This window comes from Arabidopsis lyrata (genome assembly GCF_000004255.2).
Source record: "Arabidopsis lyrata subsp. lyrata unplaced genomic scaffold ARALYscaffold_6, whole genome shotgun sequence".
In the NCBI taxonomy this organism is placed as follows: domain Eukaryota; kingdom Viridiplantae; phylum Streptophyta; class Magnoliopsida; order Brassicales; family Brassicaceae; genus Arabidopsis; species Arabidopsis lyrata.
In genome coordinates this window covers 22,078,631-22,104,578 of record NW_003302550.1, presented here as the reverse complement: position 1 = coordinate 22,104,578, position 25,948 = coordinate 22,078,631, and the positions used below count along the sequence as shown (strand labels likewise).

Sequence of the window (25,948 nt, the reverse complement as noted above, 5' to 3'; positions counted from 1 at the left end):
AGAAACATAGACGAAATGTCCTACTCAAAGCAAGCTTGAGCGAAGAAGTCGATTTTCAAGGTGCATCAATATCGTTTAATGAAGAAGAAACGCGGCACCTCGAAAGACCTCATGATGATGCTCTAGTCATTACCCTTGACGTTGCCAACTTCGAAGTATCAAGGATCCTTATAGATATAGGCAGTTCGGTCGATTTGATCTTTTTAAGTACTTTAGAAAGAATGGGAATTAGTCAGGCGGACATAGTAGGGCCTCCGTCTCCTTTCCAAAAAGGTATCAAAGATCGTGGACTTCGTTGTCTTCGATAAGCCCGCAGCTTACAACATCATCCTCGGGACTCCCTGGATTTATCAAATGAAAGCAGTCCCCTCTACATATCATCAATGTATCAAATTTCCAAATCAAGAGGAGTGGAAACAATTCGGGGAGATCAAGAAGCTTCATAGACGTGTTATCTAGCTAGCCACCGTATGAAGATTCAATAGCAATTAACGAAGTCCGCAAAAGAGGGACTAAGAACAAAATTTCTTAGCGGGCAGAAAAAAGATGATGTAGTAATCGAAGTGGTGTTGGAAGAAGACAAACCGGACCGGAAAATTCGAATTGGGGCAACTTTGACTGGCCAACTAAAAGAAGCTTTGATCGAACTCTTGAGGAAAAACAAAACATCGTTTGCGTGGTCAGCGGCGGACATGCCTGGCATAAATCCAAGTATAATTTGTCATGAACTAAACGTGGATCCGAGCTTCAAACCGGTGAAACAAAAAAGAAGAAAGCTTGGAGTAGAGCGAGCAAAAATAGTAAATGACGAAGTGGATAAACTTTTGAAGATAGGGTCCATAAGAGAAGTGCAATACCCGGAGTGGGTAGCAAACACTGTCGTTGTCAAGAAGAAGAATGGGAAAGATAGGGTTTGCATCGATTTCACAGACCTCAACAAAGCATGTCCCAAAGACAGTTTCCCGCTCCCGCATATAGATCGACTTGTAGAATCCACCGCTTGGAATGAGCTGTTAACATTCATGGACGCATTCTCGGGTTATAATCAAATAATGATGAACCCCGAAGACCAGGAAAAAACGTCATTTATCACTGATAGATGTATCTATTGTTATAAGGTAATGCCTTTCGGTTTGAAAAATGCAGGGGCAACTTATCAACGGTTGGTTAACAAAATGTTCCACCATCATCTCGGGAAAACAATGGAAGTCTACATAGATGATATGTTGGTTAAATCGTTAAAGAAAGAAGATCACGTTAAGCATTTAGAAGAATGTTTTGATATTCTCAATAAATATCAAATGAAGCTGAACCCGGCGAAGTGCATTCGGAGTCCCATCCGGAGGATTTCTTGGCTATATTGTGACAGAAAGAGGGATTGAAGCCAATCCAAACCAAATTAACGTCTTTCTAAACATGCCATCTCCAAGAAACTTCAAGGAAGTACAACGGTTGACTGGGCGGATTGCGGCTTTGAATCGTTTTATCTCGAGATCAACAGATAAGTCGTTACCTTTCTACCAAATTCTAAAAGGAAACAAAGGATTCCTATGGGATGAGAAGTATGAAGAAGCTTTTGGGCAGCTTAAGGCTTACTTAACCACTCCTCATATACTGTCCAAGCCAGAAGTGGATGAAAAACTTTATTTGTACGTGTCGGTTTCAAACGATGCGGTTAGTGGAGTCTTGGTTCGGGAAGACCGCGGGGAACAGAAGCCAATTTACTACGTAAGTAAGTCAATGACGGATCCGAAAACCAGATACACAATGATGGAAAAACTCGCACTCGCGGTGGTGATCTCGGCTCGGAAGCTGCGCCCATATTTTCAATTCCATCCGGTTGAAGTATTAACCAACCAACCACTCCGAACAATACTTCATAGTCCAAGTCAGTCCGGACGTTTGGCGAAATGGGCGGTGGAATTAAGCGAGTACGATATAGAATTCAAAAGCCGGATCAGTATGAAGGCTCAGGTTTTAGCAGACTTCTTGACCGAGCTACAATACTGGAACGATAGAGCAACCGGAGAACCAAACTTGGAAATTACATGTAGATGGGTCTTCAACAAAACAAGGATCCGGAGTGGGAATCAAGTTGGAGTCTCCAACATCAGAAATTCTAGAACAGTCATTCTGATTGTTATTCAATGCCTCCAACAACGAGGCAGAATACGAAGCCCTGATTGCCGGACTTCGATTGGCACAAGGAGTTGGAGCTAAGGAAATAGTGGCTTATTGTGATTCGCAATTAGTAGTTAACCAGTTTAATGGAGACTATGAAGCCAAGGACTCAAGAATGGAAGCATACCTCAAAGTGGTGAAGGATCTATCTAAAAATTTCTCGAAATTCAAATTAATCTGCATACCTCGGGGGGAGAATACAACTGCGGACGCAATTGCCGCATTAGCGTCAACATCAGATCCTGAGTTGAAAAGAGTTATTCCAGTGGAATGCATTTCAGAATGAAGCATTCAAGACAACAAAGAAACCCTCGTCGTTACAAGGTCTCGAGCAGCGGCACGTGACCATGGCAAACCAGAGATCGAACCACCACCCAACAAACGGAGGAAGTCAAAGGGATCAAACACATCTAACAAGGAACCCGTTGTCTTAGCAGAAGATGTGATTCCAGAAACGATATTAGAAATAGAGCCGTTAATCGAGGAGGATGTTCTTGAACCAAACGAACATCCCGAACCAGAACCACGAGTATTTTACAAGGTTGACCAAATTTCGGCTAAAGACTGGGGGGCTGACTGGAGGGAGCCAATAAAGCACTACATCATGACAGGCGAGCTCCCAAAGAATAAGTGGCAGGCCAGGAAAATGAAAGTCGTTAGCGCGAAATTTTGTCTATCAAAGGATGCATTATATAAACGAGGTGTCAGCGACCCTTACCTATTATGCATTTTTGGGCCCGAAGTCGAAATCGTCATGAGCGAAGTGCATGAAGGATTATGTGGGAGTCATTCATCAGGAAGAGCTATGGCTTTTAAAGTTAAAAGAATGGGATACTATTGGCCCACTATGATCACGGATTGTGTTAAATTTGCCCAAAGATGTAAGCGCTGCCAACTCCATGCACCATTGATCCATCAACCTTCGGAGTTATTCTCTTCCATCTCCGCCCCGTACCCGTTTATGAGATGGTCAATGGACATCATTGGACTATTGCACAGATCAACTCGAGGTGTACAATACCTTTTGGTCTTGACGGACTACTTTTCGAAATGGATTGAAGCTGAGGCATATGTTGGCATCAAGGATTCGGCGGTGAAGACTTTCATTTGGAAGAATATTATATGTCGACATGGAGTTCCGTATAAAATAGTCACCGATAACAGGCCACAATTCATTTCACAAGAGTTTGATGCCTTTTGTGCAGACTGGGGAATCAAAGTTAGTTACTCTACTCCACGATATCCGCAAAGAAATGGTCAATCTGAAGCCGCGAACAAGACGATACTGAGCAATCTCAAGAAACGTTTGAATCATCTAAAGGGAGGATGGTATGAAGAACTCCAACCCGTCCTATGGGCCTATCGTACAACCCCTAGGCGACCTACCGGAGAAACTCCATTCTCTTTGGTTTATGGCATGGAGGCAGTAGTACCAGCTGAACTCAACCAGCTGAACTCAACGTGCCCGGACTTCGCCGAACAGAAGCACCATTAAATGAGGAAGAAAATTCAGCAATGCTTAATGATTCACTAGATACCATAAATGAAAGGCGTGATCAAGCTTTGATTCGGATTCAGAACTACCAGCAGGCAGCAGCCCGATATTACAACTCTAAAGCTAAGCTGCATGGAATCGGAAGCGGAAGCGTTTGGAAGCGGGGAAACGAGTTTTTTAAAAAAGTTAGGAAGCGGGTACGTGTTAGAAGCGTAAATATATACATATATATATATATATAGATTTATTAAATATTTAATTTACTCTACACTAACCATTGGATATGCATGATAATTGAGAAAATTTTAAACCAAACGAAATACATAACATGTAGAATAATAAATATAGTCATCAAAAGTAAGAAATGCATTGTTAACAATAAAATATTTTGGATGTCTTAATAAAAGAATAAAAACGCAAATAAAAACGGGCCATTTAAACAAAATTAGACTTAAAAGAATAAAAAAATTAAAGCCCAAATATGGCTTGTGGTAGTCAGATTCCTTTCAATAAATTTGTCGGAGACTGACTTGAGAGAAGAGTCGCCGATTAGATCTAAAACTGAAACCACCGAAGACAACTTGAAAAGAGTGTAGGTTTTGGTGTCATGAAGACTCTCAAGCAATCAGAGGTTTCAAGACAACCTCTCTCCATTGACACGTGAGAAGCACAAGTTGTGGGTATCAGTAATTAGTCACAACTAGAAGGGTAAAAGGGTCTTTCATGTTGGCTCTGTATCTTCTTCTTCATTCACTTCCCTTTTACGAGTCTATAACAGAAAGTTTTGAGCTTTGCGTCTTCTCTCTACTCTCTTGTGATCTCCACGTCAGATCTGTTCACCGGAGGTACGTACTTCTTCTTGATTCACTACTCTCTGGATTAGTTTGTGAGGATAAACGACGGGTGGGTTTCTGTGGGAAGGCTGCGCTTCCGTTGATAAAAAAACCACGCTTCCAAGTCCGAATCGAACGCTTCCCAGAAGCTTCCAATCTTCAATTTTCTGGAACCGCGCTTCCATCACGATTCCGGTCGCTTCCGCACCCGCTTCTGGTTCCAAAGCGAGAATCAGAGGTTGGACGGCGCTTCCATGCTTCCTAGCTCTAAAGTCAAAAGTAGGCCGTTCTTCGTGGGAGATTATGTGTTAAGGCGCGTCTTTGACAATAAAAAAGAAGAAGGTGCCGGTAAACTTGGTATTAATTGGGAAGGACCTTACATTATTACTGAAGTGGTTCGGAACGGTGTTTATAGATTGAAAGACTTAGAAGACAGGCCAGTCAAGCGACCTTGGAATGTGATCAACCTAAAGAAGTTTTATGTTTAAAGCTACATGCATTTTTATGTACATGAACTACGATGTGGCTTGATCCCGAAATGGGTACGTAGGCAGCTCGGAAACGAGTTCAGCTATTAATAAAATTTTTTGTTTTATTTCTTTATTAAAGGAAAAGGTTCGACTGAGCGAACAAGTGAAGCAAATAAAGGTTCGGCTATGCGAACATACAAGAGATTGGAAATAGAGCGTTTATTCAAAAACAAAAATGGAATGTCCCTCATCGTACACTTTGGGTTATGGAGATCTTGTTGACGAGCAGAACACTTCAACTCCTTGACCAGCAAGGTCGAGGATTGGCTTCATGCAGTCCGGAATTCGAGCAAAGTCAGAGATTCCAAGCTCGATCCATTCTTCAGGGTGAGATTCAAGGACGTGAAGATCTCTTGATACCGTAGTAAGCCTGCGTTGCATCCGGTTAATCCTCTTCCGGAGTCTCCTTTTTTTCAACGTAAGCTTCCGATGTTGAAGCGCAAGTGCATCTATGAATGCCATCGCTGTTCCTTGGTCTCTGATCGAGAGATCCCTGATCAAAGCGCATGGAGCTCGAATCTGGGATCTGAAGATGCCGCGAGGTGGAAGAGGCCGCCTATTTGGCTCATTTGGAGCATCTTCGTTTATCATTCTAATCCTGGAGAAGTTGGACATAGATTCTGAACATCGAAGGTTAAACTCCATACCTGCTAAAATGAAAAAGAGTGGTGAGGAGAAAAGAGAAGTTGAGACTATAATTTATAGGAATGTCATATTCTTGGTAAGCTGCGGATTCTATCCTAAGAATGGAATGATTCGCGGAAAGATTTATGCCCTTAAACCGATCCTGCATTAAAAGACGCATCTCCGAGAATATTTGAAGAGTAAGGAAAATTGCAAATATTTCCATAAATAAAAAGGGGCCGAAGCCCATTACGAGTTCAAAGTAAGTGAAGAAGTTAGAGAACATTTATGGAAGAGGCTCAGGAACAGGCTCCTTCATCGCCGGTTTAGTTTTCGAAGTGGACGCCTTGTTCTTGGCATCCACTTCGGGACGATCCCGAACGCGTTTCCGACTGGTACTAGCCTCCTCTTCGTCTTCTTCCTCGCTATCGGATGGAACGGTATGGACTGGAGCATTCACGGGACCCGGAACTCTTTTAGCATGGAGATACATCCGGAGCATCTTCGGGATCTTAGCGACATAATCAAAGTTCCGCGATTCCCATTGAAAGGGGTCACTTTCCAAAGCCCGTATCTTCCTCTCCACCCGAGCGATGCGAGCCTCGAGTGTTTGCCTTTTGAGGCCTAGCCGCTGTCTCTCTTCGCACAAGCGACGGTGTTTGTCGGCGACCTAGCATAAAGATGAATGAATAAGATGAGACAAACAGTTTTTAGTCAAAGACGACAGATATTAACCTTGTCAATAAATTCGCAAGCCTCTTTCTTCTCCTTTGAAGGAAAGTGAAAGACGGCGTGAGGGAAAAGAACGCCGGCCGGTTCAAAGCTGTCACCGGACAAGAAGAGTGGGCTGCCGGGATCAATGGGGGCTATGTTTTCGTTTTCCATTAATATGGTGTTATGAAGTTTCTTGAGGAAAGATCAAAGCTGGACAAACTCCTATTTATAATAGGGTTAAGGTTTGCCTTGGGAATGAAAATTCAATAATGGTGGCGTGCCTTAGTGGATTAAACCATTTTTGGAAAATCGAGAAAAGGCAATTATTACATTAAAGACGAGCCGCTTTTCCTACTTTCAAGAAATAAGAAGGGAAAGAGCAACCGTCGCATTAACTACAAAAGTTTCTAAGGCCCAAGCCCAATAAATTTATCGAGTTGACTAAACCCGAAATGGGGAACTCGCTTTAAGCCGAGCTCAGTTCTCGCATTCTTAAGAGAAAGGTCTGATCAGCTTAAAAATCTCGAAAGCATAACCACAAGGCCACAAAGGGTTAAAAGCGGACTTTGCAAACCCGCACATAATTTTAACCAAACCCCCTTGGGGTCAAAACCTAGAAAGGTTTAAAAGCCTCCTCAGGCAAATCTCTCGTTCAAAAGAAATAATAAAGCCTCCTTAGGCAAAAACAAGTTCGAAATTAAGTTTTAAAATAAATGGGACAATTCCCAATTTAAAGTGGACGCAGCCACTACGGAGTAACAGCCACCTCGGACTCCGGCTCGGCAGTCAAAGTTTCATTCTCCTCTTTGGTTGGTGCTTGGTCAGATGGGGCTCCTGGTCCGCCCTCCACAGTACAACCATCCTCCGGGGTGACCGCCGGTGCCGCAGGAACTTCGGGTGGGAAGACATCTTCCGTCTCACTTGAGCCTGGGAAGGACAGTTCCAGTCAATTGTTTTTTAAAAAAAAACAAAACATAAGGTGAGAAAAAGGTAGTAAGTGTCAGGAGCCAAGCGTTACCTGCCCAGTCTAGACCTGATTCACTTATAGGAGACGATTCAGTGAAGAATTCCTCGAAGTCCTGCGGATTGAAGGTCAAAGTAGGAAGAGCTGCCAAACGACTCCGCTTTTCTGAAAGATTAGCCGACAGTTCGGTCCTTTCTAGCTCCTCGGAGAAATCTGTATCATGGATTTGATCCAACAGAATCAGGTTGCTCTCGTGCTCCTTGATGTCTGATTCCAAATCTGACCTAGCTTTCTCGGTCTGCATGAAGCGGATGGCCCCTTGGATCAACTCCATCCCGCGTCCCTTAACCTCCTTTCTGGCCTTCGATGCTGACCTTGCTAACTCGGAATCACGCAACTTGGCGATCGCATGGTACTTCGCGTGAAGCTCGGTAAGTTGGTTGTTCAGGGTATCGGCGAATGATTCAGACTCATGAAGTCTACCCTGAACACCAAAAAGTTCATCCTGGAGCTTGTAATTCCGGTCATACTGGTCTTGCAGCTCCCCCTTTATCTTCGCAAGCTCGGATGATAGACCATCAACCTTGTCCTCCAAATCATGCTTGGAGTCGGTAGAAGAACGGAGTTCAGCCTCGAGATTAGAAAACTTGCTCTTCCACGTGTTTATCTCCTTCTCCCGACCAATGACCAACCCTTCGTAATGTTCAATTATGTCATTGAGCTCGTCGTTCGCCTGATATTACACATAAACCCGGAATGACGGATCAGTTCGAAGAATGACAGTGAAGTCAGAAAAATGAAGCGAAACTAACCCGAGATGAATGATGAGCATGAAGTAGGTATCGTTCACGAATTGCAGAGCGCCACTTGTTGAATTCTGGCAGGATCGCACCTGATCGGGTTTTGAAGCACCGAAAAACGTTACCCTCTTTCTCCATGGCTACGAAAGCAAAAGAGGAAAGGTCTTAGAAATTCAAAATAAGTACAAGACGAAAAGAAAAGAATACATGTATATCGTCATACCTGAGAGCGATTTGATCTGAGGAACAAGAGCAGGCTTTGTCTTCGGAGAGTCATCTCGAGACTCAGAACTTTCCTTCTGAGAAGCTGCACCCAGGTTCGTCTTCTCACCACTACGTTGAGAAGAAGATGACATATCAACAGGACGAGGAGGACCCATTGGTTCAGTAGGAGGGGACGATCGAGGAGAACGGTCAGTTCGGGCCCTTGACTTCTCTCTTCACGGAGAAGAACCACTGCGGGATGACCTATCCCTCTTTTTGCGAATTAAATCCTTAAGCGGTTCGTTGCTAAAGTCATCTCAGGAAGAACGAGGATAGTCGCGGTTAGGAGATTGGAGCCTCCGGGGAGGACGGTCATCGTGACGTTCACGTCGAGGTGTCAATCTGAAAACGGCGACGGATCTGGCTCCTTCGGTGCTACCGTCGTCAACCAATAAGGTTTTGCTATAATCTTTTTTGTCAATGGCGGTCGCAAGGAACGCCTTGTTCTCGTCACAAGCCTCAGCCATCGGCTTGGAAATCATTTTTCGCTGGCCAGTGAGAGCCCGAGCTGACATTCCCTGGGTCGAGGGAAGAGGCGGAAGACGATGAAGTTGATTGGGAGGGCTCATCCTGAGTTTTCGATTGGCTTCTATGAACCGTTCGAGAGTGAAAGAATTCCAAAGGGTTTCCTCTTCGAGGATTATTTTGAAGAAGCCAATGAATTCTTCAGTTGGTAAAGTCGGAGCGACAAAAGCTGCAAAGTGAAAATAACAAGTTTAATCAATAGGAATAATAAAATTGGAGGAATGTATGCGACCTAATTTCTACCAGGTTTCGCGGACCACTTCGATGGGAGTAGATCTGATAGACTTCCAATCGAAGCAGGGGTTTTCTTAATCAGGAACCAAGGGTGATGCCAATTTTCATCCTTGTTTGGAAGATGTGAAATGACGTTCCTGTTAGCATTAGGGTATGCCGAGAAATACCCTGTCTTCTTCGATGAACTTCTCACGCTTAGAAGCTCATTCAGCTCGGGGACCCCTATAATGTATCCGGCTTCCGCCGCTACTGTTATAATTCCGAGTATGGTTCGGAGAAGATTGGGGGTTAATTGAGGAAGAGCGATCTCGAGAACCGCCAAGTACCGAACCAGGGCTTCGGGAAGTGGGAAGGTTAATCCGCAACCCTTGAAATAAATCTCGTACACACAGAAGTAACCATCGCGATGGTTCTCTGGGGATTCTGTGGGGGCAGCTATTTGTGCTTCCGCCATAATTTCTGGCGGAATTCGGCAAAGCTCTCTCAACCGCTCGAGGGATTGAAGAGTACAAGTGGATCTATAGTGCGGACCGGCAATATCATTAGGGCGAGTGCATTCGTCATTACTAGAGCGCCTATCGTCGAATGACGGAGATTCGGGCCTTTCAGAATCAGAAGTCATTGGGGAAAATGAAAGGTTCGAGATCCGACGAAGAGAAATTTGGCGAAGGAAAAGAAGAGAGAAGTTTCGAATAAAGTGCAAATGTAAAAGTAGAAAATGATGATGAAAAAAAAGTTACGTTACACAAGCTAAATGATGGAACCGCCTCGGAAGTTGTGTGGGAAGTGAGAAGGTTTTTCCCGTTTTAATAGTAATTAATTAATATACGGTCATAATGATGACAGATGTCACTCGGGTAAAAATGGCTAGTACCGAAATTAAAGGAGTGATGAGATTTTCGGCGGGAAATCAGAAAGATTCTCGAGCGCAATTTTTGGTCATTTAAGCATTTAAAGTCCTCCGAATTGGAATGGCACTTCGAAGAACTTGGGGGGCTAATTGTTGGTGTCGGATCCCGCACCAGAGGTCCAGGACCAACCAAAGATTGCCACGTAGTCAGGATAACGGCCCATAAAGGATAAAGCAATTATACCCACAAGTCAAAAGAACAGTCGAAGTGGTTATCACCGTAAGGAGAATCCGAAGTGACTACACCTCGACACGAGGCCGGAGACGAAGTAATGGTTAAGTCAGTCCAAGGACATTTTGGCCAAAAGGCGAGGCCCATGAAGATCAGAATTCAAACGTTAAGCATTAAAAGCAAATTCAAACGGACACATTTAAGAGAGAATAATTGTACTTAATTAGCCACTTAAATGTCGTTTTTCTATGTATAAATAAGAAGGCCAATGGCCATGTATGGGGATCGTTCTTTCGAGCAAGAAATACTATAGCAATTTTTGTAACAATTCATAAGCCTTTTACATATTTATTTTTGTCCCTCAAGAATAATCTTTCCTACTTAATAAAAATACTTGAGTGTGCGAATCCAACATCCACACCCCTGGGCTTCGTTGCTGGTAGGAACAATCCCTCTTGGACCAGCAGGTGTGCCATGCTCAGGGGAGACATCGATGGCTCAAGACGACTCTCTTCTTCAGGTAATCTCTCTTCATTCTGGTTCTAGTAAGACTTCTTGTTTGCTCGTCACAACATCGGACCACGCTATTCTTGTACCGCCGCCAGTAAAGATTTCGATGAAGCTGAATCCGGTGCAAAACCAGCAACCTTTCTCGGCCAGCCGCCATGAGCTAAATCCGTCAACTCCCAATGCGAGATTAGGGTTTCCCCAAGTGGGCCCTAAACCTGAAATTGGCCCATTAAGGCTTCAGCCTCCCAAGCCCATAAGGTGTGTGTCCATTCATTATTATCATAACCCCAAGCCTGACCCAATTTATTTTCTGCCAAAACCTTGTCGATGGCTGTGTGATTACAAACTCAATGGTCGAGGACTCCATCTGAGAAGTAATTCACTGTCGTTTCTATGGCTTTGCTTTAACTATATGAGAACCGTGGCTTTAGTTTCCCTTATGTCTATGTTATGCGAACCTCAATCCTTAAAGTTTTATGGCTTTTGTGTCCCGACTCCAAGTTGTCAGATTTTTGATTGCGATCTTGGTTTACCTACGGTCAACCATCACTTCATGGCAATCCTAGCAATCAACTTTAAGCATCATAGCACCAACATCCTTTCCTGAAACCTTGTTCGAATCCTTGCCAAAGCCATACTTCGTGTAGTTCTTCTCGTGCCGGCGAGATCTATGTCTTTGGCTTCTTCTTCAACGTCATTACATCTTTTGATACTGACCATTATCTCATCCACTGATTTGTTCGTGGAACAATTGTCAACAATCTTTGATCTCACATGCAGGGCCGGCGCAGAGGGCAAGCCACTGAAACCACCGATTTGGGCTTCAAAATGTAAGGGCCTTTTTACTTAAAAATTTGTTAAGTTTTCTTATATACAATAATTTTTGTAGGGCCTTTTAAAAATATTGTGGGTGTTTAGAGACAACTACAACATTCTTTTTAATGGTAAAAATCTAATTTAAAAGAAATTTTTTTTTATGGGCTTTAATTTTGCTTAGGCACCCAAATTTATCGGGCCGGCACTGCTCACATGTACCAAATCGCCTCCAAGAGTTTGGCTCAAAGCTCTTATGGAACCATTGTTGATGTACTTTATCTATCTGTTTGTTTACCTTTGTGTGGCATTGGGAAATGCCCTTCTTTGTTGTATTTTAAACTTTGGGATTTCAGTATCCTTTTATCTTTGTACTTGGTTTCTTTCTTAGTTGAATGAAAACAAGTCTTTGTCCAAAAAAAATAAAAAATAAAATTAAAAAAAAACAATGTAGTTATAGTTGATCTTCAATACACACTACATCGAACTAAACCTTAAAAACTACACTCTAAACCCTAAATATTAAATTTGAAGCTAAACTTTGAAATACACAAAGTTTATTTACGTACATCTATCGATAGTGACAGACTTGAATGTAACAAGTTTATGTATATCTTTTTTTTTTTTAAATACTAGGAGGTTCTGGAGCAAAGCCTGTTATCCTTCCATGACCGAAACCAAAACATGTAATATTACTAGCTATATTAGTTTCGTCCCGAGCGTCATGCACTATTATGTAACTTTTAAAGGTATAATCGTAATTTGTTTTCAGTTTGACAAAACATGCAAACATATCTCTTCTTTTCGACAAACGTCGTAACAAAATGTTTTTTTCTTTATGGTGAAGAGGATTCAACGAATTCTTACAAAAAAAACGAAAATGATCGATTGGGATTAATCAGTCGTCGTCGGTTTGACTTTATTTGGAACCACTAATGTTTCTGCTTATATTTGGACCTCACGTACAGCGTCAATTCCTACGAAAATTTAGCCCGAAACATATTATAAAGCCTTTATTAAGAAATTATGATCGTCAACATCTAACATATATAAGACAATTCTTAATAATGGATAATGGCGAATAGAAATATAAAATATCTAGTCTTAGCCGACAACTATCAGCATCCTATATCTCTATTGTACACTTCGTGTATGTATATTGGTCTCAGTAAGTAACATTAATACAATAATTTAGATTCATATTTTTATTTTTGGCTCAGCTCAGAGACGTGTTTGATCACCAGCAGCCTCCTACCAAAAATCGTCGCGGCCTCTTTTCCCTGTAGAATCTTCTATATATATGATCATGAAGTTTTTATTCTATCTTTAGTATTAAATAGAAGTATTTATATCATTATCAAAATTTTGAAAGAAGTTACAAAGGGCAACTAGTAGCGGAAAAGACTAAAATACTAATGATAATTAAATTATTTAAGGTATGCAAGACATATGTATATCAGTATATGATTATGAAGTTGTTTTGGCCTTTTGGATTCATAAATCGAAAACTGTTAACAGTGTGTATCTTGGTGAAATCACTTGGTGGAGATTCTAACATGAATCAAAGATGAAATGTTACTTTGGGAGATATATTTTTTATTGATTTTGAGAAACCAGCCTTCTCTGGAAAATTAAAAAATTTTAGATTTCTCTATTCTTTTATATATGAATATATTTTCTCAAACAACCAGTTAATTAATTTTGGATTGATTTTAAATAATATCAGTTTATTATATCATGAAACTAACGTAACTAGTGAGTAAACCATGCATGTTCAAAATATTAACAAAAAAATTCGAAAGTGTTGAGTTTTGTTTTTCATGAGATTGTCCTAGTCAATTGCTCGATCGCTCTGTTCTTCTAACGAATGTCATATTTTACTTCAATTTAAGTATCTTTTGGCTTTAATTTTATTGAGATGAATTACAACATTATTCAGATGACATTTTTAGTAATTTTGGCTCTAAAACTTTAATTTTTAGCAATTCATCTCTATTGTTTCATTAAACAAATTGCATACAAAATAGTACAAATTGTTTTAACCTTGTCCATTGTGCATAGAGAAAAAAATTTGGAGGTTCCGGATTCACACCCCTAACCGACTACCATATTCAGACAAACCCCGAATCATGCAGGGTTTTAATGTCTTCCTATTTTATGCATTAGGGTATCTTAAATTCAAAAATATTCAAATATAACAATTTTTTCGAGTGTGTGTCGAGATATTTGGGTGTGTCTCCCATGGCCGGGATCAGCTTGATATAAATACATAGACTATAACTACACTGGAAATTTATTACCCAACCTGACGTATAGAAGCCGTCAAGTAAAATGGCTACGAGCCAATGCAAAAGAAATCTAAATAACTTTTGCACTGCAGCACTGGGGTCATCCACGACCTCATGATGGTGGTGATAATAACAGCATTGACATTAATACTTATATGAATGCAATGAATCAAATATTTTCTTAAATATAAAATGCTTTACAAAAAAGATTTTCCAAAAAAAGTTTCATGGTTCTACGTAGGTACATGCATATAGGGAAAAAATGGTCAAATTTTTTATATATATATAGATAAGCGCAAATAATTACAAATATCTATAAATTAATAATTAAGTATACGAAATCAAGTTGGTCCTCTTGACATCCTCCTAAACCCCTATAAATACCTACACCTTCTCTTCATTTATATTCATTCAATAACCATCAAAACACCGAATATATCTTTGAGAAAACAAGAATGGCTTCAAAGAACTCAGCCTCTCTTGCTCTTTTCTTTGCTCTCAACATCCTCTTTTTCACCTTAACCGTTGCAACTAATTGCAACTGCAAGCCAAGTCCTAAACCCAAGCCAGTCCCAAGTCCTAAACCCAAGCCGGTCCCATGTCCTCCTCCAGTTCGTCCTTCGGTCCCAACTCCATCAGTCCCAAGTCCTAATCCTAGGCCGGTCACACCTCCAAGCACCCCTGGTTCATCTGGAAACTGCCCTATAGATGCTCTCAAGCTCGGTGTATGTGCAAATGTCCTAAGCAGTCTACTTAACATCCAGTTGGGTCAGCCATCAGCTCAACCATGTTGCTCGCTTATCCAAGGTTTGGTTGACCTCGACGCTGCGATTTGTCTCTGCACTGCTCTTAGGGCTAACGTTCTTGGCATCAACCTTAACGTTCCAATATCTCTCAGCGTTCTTCTCAACGTTTGTAACAGAAAGGTTCCGTCCGGTTTCCAATGTGCTTGAACGATACCAGCTATGCATACGATGCGATGCCCGTACACAATATACTCTTCAAAATTACTACAGTTTGAATAAATGCATGTAATCTAGAGTTATATGAATCTTGATTTGTTAAAGATAAAAAACAAATGTGTGAGATTTTTATAGTTTTTTTTTTTTTTGTAAACGTCGTCCCCCGCCGTCCAGGCTTGTATGCTTTTGTTGCAATCTATTTTTGTTTCAACGAAATTTTAGTGAAAGAAATTTCGTAACCAACGTCTCATTTTCAAATTCTTGCATTTAGATTATTATTACAATCTTCACATTGCTGTAGAATGCTATTTTTTTCTTCGAGCTGATTTCTAGTAAAACAACTCTTGATCTTTGTGAGATTTATAGCATAACCGGGATATTGGAAACTGGTTAATTCTGTATTGAGGTAGTCTCTTATTCGGATGGAGGGTTTGATATCATAAGAATTTGATATAAAAGCATGTAACTCTGCTTCTTCTTCCCCTGTTTTGAAACTTTATCATCTCGAGTTCAAGATCTTGTAGATTTACTCATGTTGTAAATTAGATAGTGAATTACTAGATCTTCTAGCCGAGACACAGATATATCTCAACTCGAATATCCTGAACTCGTAAATTGACAAAATATTTTTCTCTTTCAATTTCTCATATAATTCCGTTTTCTCATTTGTATCGAGCCAAGTTATAAATCCGCATATCAAACTTTGTATGAACATTGAACACTTAGAATTGGATGATCAGAGCTTTAACGAATGGTTTTTTTTTTTTTATAACGGGTTTATAAGATTCATACAAATTTTACCAAAAAATAATAATAATAATATTCATACGAATTGAAAGTTTCCGTTCGGGTTGTATGACTCGCGAGTCATGATGATGTGAATGTGAGTTACATTAAGCTCAATGACAGAAGCAAATGGATGAATGTGGGGACACTGGGGATTTTGGAGTCTTGCAAAAATAAATACAAATATAGTCGCAAAGATGAGTCAGAGAGATCAAAGATGGTTAACACTACGAATATATAATCTAGAATCTCTAAGTAATGAAATGATTAATATTAGTTAAAGAGGAAAACATTAATTCAAGGACGCATATATTGTAACACGGTTTTTTTTCAATAAATTTTACATTTATTCAAAAAAAAAGTTAAGAGGAAAACATTACCAAATTATGAGCATAATAATTTACTTTTTTAAAAGTTTTAATCCTTTGATAATTATTAATTATCTACCATATATTACTTTCTACTAAAATTAAGATATAGTTTTTTCTTTTTTAAAAAAAAAACTCATCATGACAGCTATTTTTAATTGCTAAATTCAAATATATAATTTAAACGTATTTATAAAATTATATAAATGTGGATATTATTCATAAATTTTTCATTTTATATATTTATTTATCTGAAAAAGCAATATATGTCAAATACGTAGAAAATTATAAAAGAATATGCTTCTTAAAAATATTTCGAAGACCTTGCTGGAAAGATAACTATTTCAAATATCTACAATTAAAATGAACGTGACGTTTAATCGTGTGATATGCTAAATACGAAAAGTATTAATTAGCTGCCCAATCAAATTACATGCCCTCTTTAACAATTTTCTTGTTTTTTGTTTCTTTTGAAGAAGTTCGAAATAATCTTGTTTTGTTGTCGGATTTAACTATTTTTGGTCCTAGTATCGTTGAAATATATGATATTTGTTTTTGAGGACAAATGTTTTTATTGACTTTAAGAAAGTGTAACCAGCTTTTTCCGGAAGAACAATGATGTTTCTCACTCTAATATAGTTGTCTAATGTATGAGTACGTTCACAACGTCATTCATGTTTGGGTTATGTTAATAATTTAGATGCCTACGTTTTTTTGGGATTGCCGATTCAATTGTTTGTTTGTGAAATCGATCGATTTTTTTCCTAATTTAAATTTTGGTTGTTTAGTGCAGAGTCAAAAATTAATGAGTTTTTGGGTCAAATCATGAGAATTAGTGTGCAAACGTAACGTGTAGAGGTGTTAACAAGACCAATAGCCCGCGGGTTTTGTCTAAGTAGCCCACGGCGGGGCGGATTTAGACATCATTTTTCATGTCCATAAAATAGTGGGCTTCGCGGATAAGCCCAGGCGGATTGCGGGTTTTGTCCGCGGATTTGCGGGTCGGTACGCGGACTACAAATATTTAATAAAAATAAATAATTAATATAAATAAATAAACACTTTTACATAATTATGAAAATATATATGTGAAATATATGAACATATAACGAAATCTAATGTATGAAATTATAAGATTTATAAAAAAATTAATACTAAAAGTTTTTTTTTAAAATTGAAAATTTGTTAATTTTAAATTTTAAAAATTAAATTTATTTTTTTTATTATTTTTAAAATATTAAAACTAAGCCCGTGGGCCGGCCCGCTAACCCGTTGGGCTTAGCGGGGTGGGCCTGGACATAATATTTATGCCCGCTGTCCTAGCGGGCCGGCCCGTCGCGGTCTCACAAACTTAAATGCCCATCGCGGGCCGGCCCAGATGGACGCGGACCGGCCCGTCCGACACCTCTACAAACGTGTACTAACGATTTATTTACATGATGATTGTTTTACAATACTTTTTTTTTTGCTAAGAAAGTAAATATTTCATAAAATGAAAAATTGTTAGGAATACAATCAAAGATCATAGACCTAGGCAATGGTCCATGGCAAAAAAGATAAAAACATGGAAGCATATAAACACACTTTCAGTCCATCGACTCGATGCTAACACTAAGCTAACATGGATTTTGAAGTTCTTCCAATTGAGTTACAGAAGACAAAAGACAAAAGACGACAAAGCAACTTGTAAAACGCCGAACTTCGCAAACGTCTAGCACTAGAAACCTTTCACAAGCGGCCCGAGACTGAGCCGTTAACGGCATAGTTCTCAATACCCTCGATCACATAATGCTCCCAGGTCATGTGAGAGCAGCACTTCGAACACAAATCCATGAGCTTTCTCCAAGCAGAACCACACAACCAAAATAGCGAAAGGTGTGAGCTCTCTCTGCCAGGCTATTGGGCGATAGGTGTGGTTTCTCATTGTATTATCTTGTTTTACAATACTAGTGAGGTTTCTTCTTGGTAAAGTTATGATAAGGTTCTTCATGGAGCAAAGATAGTTCCTAAGTTTCACATTTGTTTCTACAGATTTTATTTTGAAGGAAAATTTCTTACGTTTTCATTCTAGAGAAGTACATACTTTGCATGCATGTTTTGGCAAACTGGTAAGAAAGATTGCAAAATTTTCTTCCTCTATTTCAAAGTATACATGTAATGTACACACGTAACGTCTAAAACTATTATCGTAATCTGTTTGCAGTTTGCCAAAACATGCAAACATATTTCTCTCTTATTTTTGACAAACGACGCAATTTTAACAAATGGTGCGGAGGATTTAACGTCGAATTCTTTCCCCAAAAAAAAACGAAAATCTGCAGTTGGGATTAATCGGATTGACTTTATTTGAAACCACCAATATTTCAGTAGTATAAAGATTTATGCTTCTATTTGGACCACACAGCATCAATTCCTACGAAAACTCCAAACATATAAGGCCTTTATTTAGAAAATATGATCGTCAACATCTAACATAGGACGATCTATATTAATGATGAATACAAAAAAGGGAAAATATTTCTCAGCTACGCCAACAATACGTCATTACATCGTCACACATGCAGACAAAGAAAATGTTGCGATAGCTACACCAACTATTGTAATCACATAACGACATGCATGAACTAACATGAGTCATGGTGCCGACACCATCACTACAGAAAAACGTGTGGATAGCATCACTTATTTTCTAAACTTACATCGGTTATCGAATGATACAATTGAGTTAGCATCACTTATATAATTGATATCAAAAGTGGCGATGCAAATTAATGCATCGGTTATAGCAACCGATAGAAACATTTCCATCAATTATATCGAATGATACTACAATACGTCAGTTATAAGAAATGATGTAAATATTGCGACGACTACAATAACCGATGTAAATATTTACTAACAGTTTTAATAATTGATGTAAATAATTTGCGTCTATTTTCAAAAGTGATGGTAAATGTGTGTCAGTTAAAATATGTGATATTAATAGTGACATCAGTTCGTATAACGATGAAATAAATTGTATCAGTTTATCACAACTGATATTAACTTTTGTGACGCTTATAAAAAATAATAAAAAAATATTTATGTCACTTGTTGTAATTGATTCTAACAAATTGTTGTTGTATCACTTTATATGGTCATTGTTAATGGTTATGCATCACTTCTACAATCGAAGTAATACTTCTTTTTTAATTTTATAAGAAACTTTTTTTTTGTAAATAATAAATAAAATCTATTAAATACTTGATAAAATAAAAATGCATCATATATAAAACTATTAATCTTGAGATCCATTAACATCGACTAGATATGGACCACGCTACTAAGCTTGAGATAGCCCATTGCTTATTCCATAGGAACAAAATATCTAATCTTGGCCGACAACAAACACGTCTTTGAGTTGAGCCAAAGATAATAAGAGATTTGTGTAAAAACATTATTGTATTAATGTTACTTTCTTTGAGACCACAATATATAGGCGAACTGGCGAAGGGTACAATAGAGGTATAGGATTTGATAGTTACATATTAAACATTTGCATATATGAATTCCTTAATACACATTATTGTGAATTAGGGTGAAACCTAGCTATATAACTAAAAAAAAAACATAACAAAAAAGTATGAGACCTTTGACCGAATATAGTTTAAGTTTTAACTAGTCCGACCCAAGTGGATAGGGTAGAGGTGCATGGGCTAAACTTATACAAAAAGCTCAGTGTTTTTAAAAATATTTAAAAGAAGGCCAAAAAAATATTTAGTGTGAATTAGGACCCAAAATAACAAAAGTTGTAGCGTATATTTGATGAAAACCCCATAGAAAAACATAAGTTTTAGTTAGGGACCCAAAAAGAAACTTTGGCCCTAAGGTTCCTATTTGTCATTTGTTGGCCGGAGCTATCTCTAGTGTTTTTCTAATTAACAGTGTGAATTATAATTACAAATCTTTAGGCACACTATATAGACATCTGATACCACTAAAAATAGAAATTTAAGAAAATTTTATAAACCTATAATACGTATACTGTACATAGACATGTTAATCGGGATGCCTGGCTCAGTGTAATCCGAGATCAGTAAGACTCGCATATATTTAAGTTCGATCTAGCCAAATTCAAAAAAAATTCAAGCATATATTTTAAACCACGACCTAGTCCGAACATGGTTATATGGCTATTTGGGATTTCTTTTCAAGTCATATGTATCCTTGTTATTATATAAATAAGTTTATAGATATTAACAACTTATCATTACTTCCATTCTTTTTTTTTGGTAGGAATCATTACTTCCATTCTAATAGTCCATATTTGAGTTTCTATATTTTGTCATTTAATACATCAGACTATTAAAACATTTTCTGAAAATGGTGCTTTCTATAACACAGTGCACATCCAAATCCTCTATATATTAAAAGAGGTCATTGATTCTTATGTAGAACACAATTTTAAGTCACTTTGAAAAACATTTTCTCACAGTGGAGGGGCGAGAGATTCTAATCATCTTGGACGTAAGATCTATGGAGAGTGGTGCGGTTAGGTGGTCTTTGATTGAGACGTGGGCGATACAGATAAATAAATGACCAACAAGTGCATAAACTCAAATTTCAATTGCTTCCTTTGTTTGTACAAAATAGATTACAACGAATATTTGTCCAAATGTTGGAACCACACTACATTTCTCTCAGAGACCTTTACATTGAAGCTCTATAAACTCTCTTTTTAGGACCCTCTTGAAGCTATAGCAAAACCATTATTACAAAAGAACTGAAAAATAATATATCCTCTTTCTATCTCCGGAGTTTAGATAAACAGAGAACTCAAACCGAAAGAAAGCTCTGTCCATTGTCGAGACAAAATCCCTAGGGAGCGGAACGGCTCAAATTCCTCCTTACCCCTGAAAGATAACAATGTTAGATCCCAGATGTATCCGTAATCTAGAGCTGATTCACGGATCGATCGAGTGATCAAGATGCTATAGTTTCTTGAGGGTATCAACCACTTGACGAACATCACAACTTTTGATATACCAGAATACCTCGGCTTATGCACAATCTACAACCTCCTCGGTGAACTCTCCAAATATGTTAGGGCAATCATCCCAACTTTTATCATCCCGTGCTTCCCAATAACCGCCCGTGTACTTATAGCTTTCACTCTCTCCTTGTGGCTCGAACCATCTCGGTCTCCACCCGCTTTCCTGAATTTGCCGTGACTGCAGAATCAAAAGCAATTTACAGTTGTCAAAACATAAAAAGGTTAATGAGTTTATGGACCAGCGAATTAGTGTTGAGATACTCAGTGTACCATTCTTTGTCTTCTCTCTAATCGTTGTTTCTCTTCATTTGCCTTCTCATATTCACCGTTCTCCAAGTGCCGTTGATCTGGTCGGAGCCTAGAATCTGTTGGAGGCAACTTTTCCTTAAGCCAATTGAACAAAATTACACAAAATATCAGACAGCTGCTAAAACAAGATTTTAAGTACAGCAGAAACCCAAAATCCATGTTCATAAATAAATCCAAAGCAACAGACAGTAATATACCTGCAAACCAGGTGTCAATTCATTTAGCGACATCGCGAATGATGTTAAGTTGTATCTAGTGACATTAGGTGGTGGCTTAGTCGCTTTCCACAGTAATGAGGCGCTTGCCTTGTTGAGTCCATCACCAGCAACATAGTAAAGGCTATCATTCCATTTACCAAATACGGTCGCGGCCTTTTTTCCAGTTACATCTTCTACAAAACCATTAACCTATATATATTTAACCATCAAGTTATTTCAGGTATGCAAGACAAATAGATCGAAAACTGTTTACAGTATGTATCTCTGTGAAATCACCTGGTGGGGATTTCTATCAAGAATCGATTGCTCCTTGAACTTTAAAGTACAAGAATATTGGCAATTTCCACGGATTTGCATTATCCCATGGTGATCGCAGTACAGTTTACCAAGTAGGATATTGTATATCGTTGTTGTTACCTAAAACACAAATAACGTATAAGCGTCGAGTGATCAGTCTCAGGGACACGAAATAAAAAGTGGAAAAGGACAGGAGTTTTGTAGTTTGTCTTATACATACTTTGCTCCACTGGAAAATTTCTCCATCATCAAACTCGAGAGTCAAGATTCCAACGGGTTCAAGTTGGATCGATCTCCCCCAAAACTTCGACCTGAGATTTGTGTCACCCCAGAACTTCCACCCTTTACCTTCACAATGGCAGGCGATAACTGTTGGATGGTGGCTAACCTATTATGAGAGTACAATACCCCAACGAATTATATGCCAAAATTCTTAAGAAAAGATTCTCACATTTTCTTTTCTCCCTATGTTTCACTTTTTAAAATCCGGATACGTGTGAAGCTGAGTGTCAATTACATGCATATAAACATGTGTAGAGTACTACAGAGCTGCTCCTGAATCAGAGAGCTTCTGCATGAATCACCGATTTTGTTTATTGACCATTTATCAGTCTCAGAAAACTGACATTTATGTTCATCTTATAACTTTAGTTAAACATGTATGATATTACCTTCTCAGAGAAGAAACGAATTCCCTTTTCAGGAAAGTCAGCTTCATAAGTTTCTCCAAGTAAAGGGTTGAAAGGTTTACAGTGTCGTCCTTCGGTGGAAGCATAACCAGAGACCGCAAAAGCAGCGACATTCAGGGCTCTAAGGAGACTGTTCCCCTGATGATGAAAAACTCTGTTAATACAAGAAGCTGAGAGGTCAATTCAAGATAAAAACATAAGTATAGACCAGATATCATGGAAGCTACGTATTCAAAATCTTTAGTAAAGGAAGTAAACATAAGTATAGAGTAGAGAAAACGTTTGCATTTCCAGATGGATGAAAATTACATATAACAATAAGTTTTTAAATCACTTACGGATTTTCCGTATTCATATGCTTGGTCCAAGAGATAAGAGTACTCCAAGTCTTCAAAACACTTTTGGAGGGAAGATATTGGTTCATTGAAATAAACAGGAAGACAAACTCGTGTGAGATCCTTTCCAACATTGTCTTTGATCATAGACCAGAGACTGACACCTCTCTCTTTCTCTGCTGGATCAGGAAGCTTTGTTCGTCTCTTGAAATGTGTGTACACAGAACCAACATCAGGTTCACTAAATGACTCCTTTGTGTCATGGAAGGAAGCCTCATCTTCCTCAGAGATATCCTCAAACTCTTGCTTATCATCAGATGAAGCACTAGTACTGCATTCTAGAAACTAAATATTGTCAAGCAAAACAACACAGGAAGCTCTATGCAAGTCCACTGAAGCTATGTAAAAGAAGCATAAGAAGGAACATTAAGAAAAAAGCTAGTAGAATATCGTATAAGAAATTATTGCTCTTCTCTGCACTAACGAGATCCTAGGCAGCTTGCTTCATGAATATTTAATGGCAAAACTGAAACAGAGAAAGAGACAGAGATGCAGTGAATAGGAGAACAATTAAGCGACATAAATTTTGTGTACCACTATATTTTCCACGTCCTAAGCTGGAATACTTATGATTTCTTAAATGGTAGACATTGTCATGGATCCCTGAGGTTTCAGCTTCAAGGTTGGCCATCTGTACACAAAGAAACTCTCACTGTAGAATAGCCAACAAGGATATAGCTGAATACATGTGAAACAAAATCATCTTTAACAAATTATAAAAAGCGGCAAGGGATCTTTCGCAAGGTTCACAACAATCATAACATGCCTTTGTGCATAGGCTCAGGTGTTACCAATGCTACTGTAACGTAAAGCCAGTGGAATACTAAGTCATCATAAGAAACGAAACAATGGGCAAGACCACACTAAAACAAAAACGATCACAGAAGAAAAGCAAGAATTTAGCTTTACCTCTAGCTGCCTCAATACATCAAGCAACTTTGTCCGTTCTTCATGGAGAAGTTTAATCTGTTCTTGAACTTCAGAGAACTCTGAATCCACAATCTGTTCACACTCTGTTACAAGACTCTCGTTCATTCCCTCTTCAAGCAACCGTTTCTTTAGTCTCTCTGTAGATATGAATAAATCCTTTGGTGATACGAAGGAGACTCCCCACTGATTGACTGGAGAGGAACTATGCCTCTAGTAGATGCTAAAGCTTGTAACCATGCTGCTCTATCACTTCTAGAATCAGTCCTCAGATGCAGAGTCTTGGTTGCAGTAAAGATATAAAACTTTCTATGATCAGATTTGCTTTCTCGGTAAGATGAAACCTGCTGGAAAACAAAAGAATGCAATTACCCAGAGAAAAAAATAGACTCAAAGCTTATGTCTGTATAAGCTTTGGAGTATTTAGATTAAGCAAATATAACTCTTACAAGTTAACAAAAAAAAAAACATATGGCTAGAATTTCCCCAAGAGGTGGCCTTCAGCTCCCACACAGCCACACTCCATTATTTATCCACACTTGATTATTTCCTACCGACTAGCTACACCTACCATTCACCAATGATAAAAGGTATAACTAAACCTACTGGTCAATGATGAACTGGCCCATGCGTGGAAAGAAAATCAAGGAACAAACAAAAAAATCAAAAGATAAAGAGTTTTTACATGTGACCAAAGTTGACAAATTTCTACACTTCTTGGCTTTACTACTAAATAAACCAAATTTTAACAAATGTAAATTGTGTTAGTGACTGTAATGTGTTCAACAAAATTGAGACCCTGGTCTGGTAGCACCAGCCAAAATTTTGTTTGTATTTTGGCTATTTGTTTTTTGTGTAATGAACTTTGAGACCCCAACTACTGCAATACCTGTTGTTGTGGCCCACTACAGATAAGCAGCTAGTCAAAAACTTTTCAGAAACCAGAGAGGTTCTCTAAACTATAATACAGAAGATAATAATACAAACAAGAATTGAAATGCATAAAGACAAACTACACAAGTACAAGCAATGGAGAAGAAGAAGAAGAAGAAGATGATGCTAATAATAGTACTTTCCTCAGTCAGAAAAAATCACATTTAGGATTTTACTCTGTTTCACAGCAACTGGTTCTTTACTCTACTTGTGATTTTTTTTTGTCATCAAAAATACTAGATTAATTCATATAAGCCAATGCTGAGGAATATTGAGTACGAACTTTTCGCGCCAAATTATCCGATGTAAGTATGATTGTAAATAAGGTATTCATATAAATCATGAAAATAGATCATCTCTCAGGATAAGAACAAAAAAATCTAACTATTGCAATTTCATAAATCAACCACAACATTTGAAATCGAAGTATGAATGTATCTATATACCTTGAGATGAACAATGCCGATGGTTTTGTGATGTTTCCGACGACTACGGCCACTACAACTCTTCATTCTCGAGAAACGATCGGTGGAAATATCTCCGATTAACTTCACATCATCGGAAGGAGATAACAGATTCACATTCTCCGGTCTTCGGATTTTGGAATACGATAAGATTCCATCGCGGAGGAGGAACCATCTAGATCTCCATCCTTTTCCATAATTAGTCCATTTATAGAGAATCCCAGCCACTGATCTTCCCGAATCGGATCCACCGTTCTCCGTCGCCGGCAGACTCTTTGACCTCGTTAAAGGCATCACCGATTTCGGAGAAATCTCACGAAACCTCGTCGAGAAGTACTAAAGAAGCGATACAACGATGAAGATGCTTTGATCACATTGATGATGATGATTCCAAAATCTGGAGATGCAGAGAGAAAGAGATTTGCGTAAAACTTAAAAAAAATATATATATATATATTAAAAGGTTTTTTTGCGAATATATGAATGTATATGCTGAAAATTTATTATTATTATCTGAGAGATGATGACAAAGATGCGAAGGTGATCAAAAATGGTGTGCTAAAAATAACTAAAAATATGACACGTTTCGAATCATTATTTTATTTTTTATCAGGATAATAACTAAAAATATTACAAAATAAAATACTTGGATCATAGATTCATAAATTTTAAAATTATAAAGATTTTGGAAAAATTTTAATTTGTTATAGA

The 25,948-nt window shown here is 38.4% G+C and overlaps 2 protein-coding genes, 1 long non-coding RNA gene and 1 pseudogene across 3 annotated transcripts; 2 read left to right on the top strand and 2 right to left on the bottom strand.

The window, feature by feature from the left end:
• Positions 1–7,417: 7,417 nt before the first annotated feature.
• On the bottom strand, positions 7,418–9,786 carry LOC110227538 (annotated as a pseudogene).
• Positions 9,787–10,607: 821 nt separating this feature from the next.
• On the top strand, positions 10,608–11,983 carry LOC110227562. The gene is made up of 3 exons (XR_002331277.1): positions 10,608–10,766; positions 11,537–11,586; positions 11,754–11,983. It is a non-coding gene; the product is annotated as an uncharacterized LOC110227562 (long non-coding RNA).
• A 2,241-nt stretch (positions 11,984–14,224) lies between these two features.
• Positions 14,225–15,062, top strand: LOC9308728 (pEARLI1-like lipid transfer protein 1). The gene has a single exon (XM_021022081.1). The coding sequence runs from the start codon at positions 14,313–14,315 to the stop codon at positions 14,808–14,810; it is 498 nt and encodes a 165-aa protein (XP_020877740.1). The 5' UTR covers positions 14,225–14,312; the 3' UTR covers positions 14,811–15,062.
• A 5,486-nt stretch (positions 15,063–20,548) lies between these two features.
• LOC9310842 (oxysterol-binding protein-related protein 2B) lies at positions 20,549–25,687 on the bottom strand. The gene is given in 11 exon segments (XM_021021988.1): positions 20,549–21,183; positions 21,276–21,389; positions 21,512–21,721; positions 21,809–21,949; positions 22,050–22,217; positions 22,501–22,656; positions 22,857–23,191; positions 23,448–23,544; positions 23,823–24,019; positions 24,022–24,184; positions 25,220–25,687. Coding segments are annotated over 11 exon segments (2,064 nt in total). The 5' UTR covers positions 25,532–25,687; the 3' UTR covers positions 20,549–21,012.
• Between the last annotated feature and the right edge of the window lie 261 nt (positions 25,688–25,948).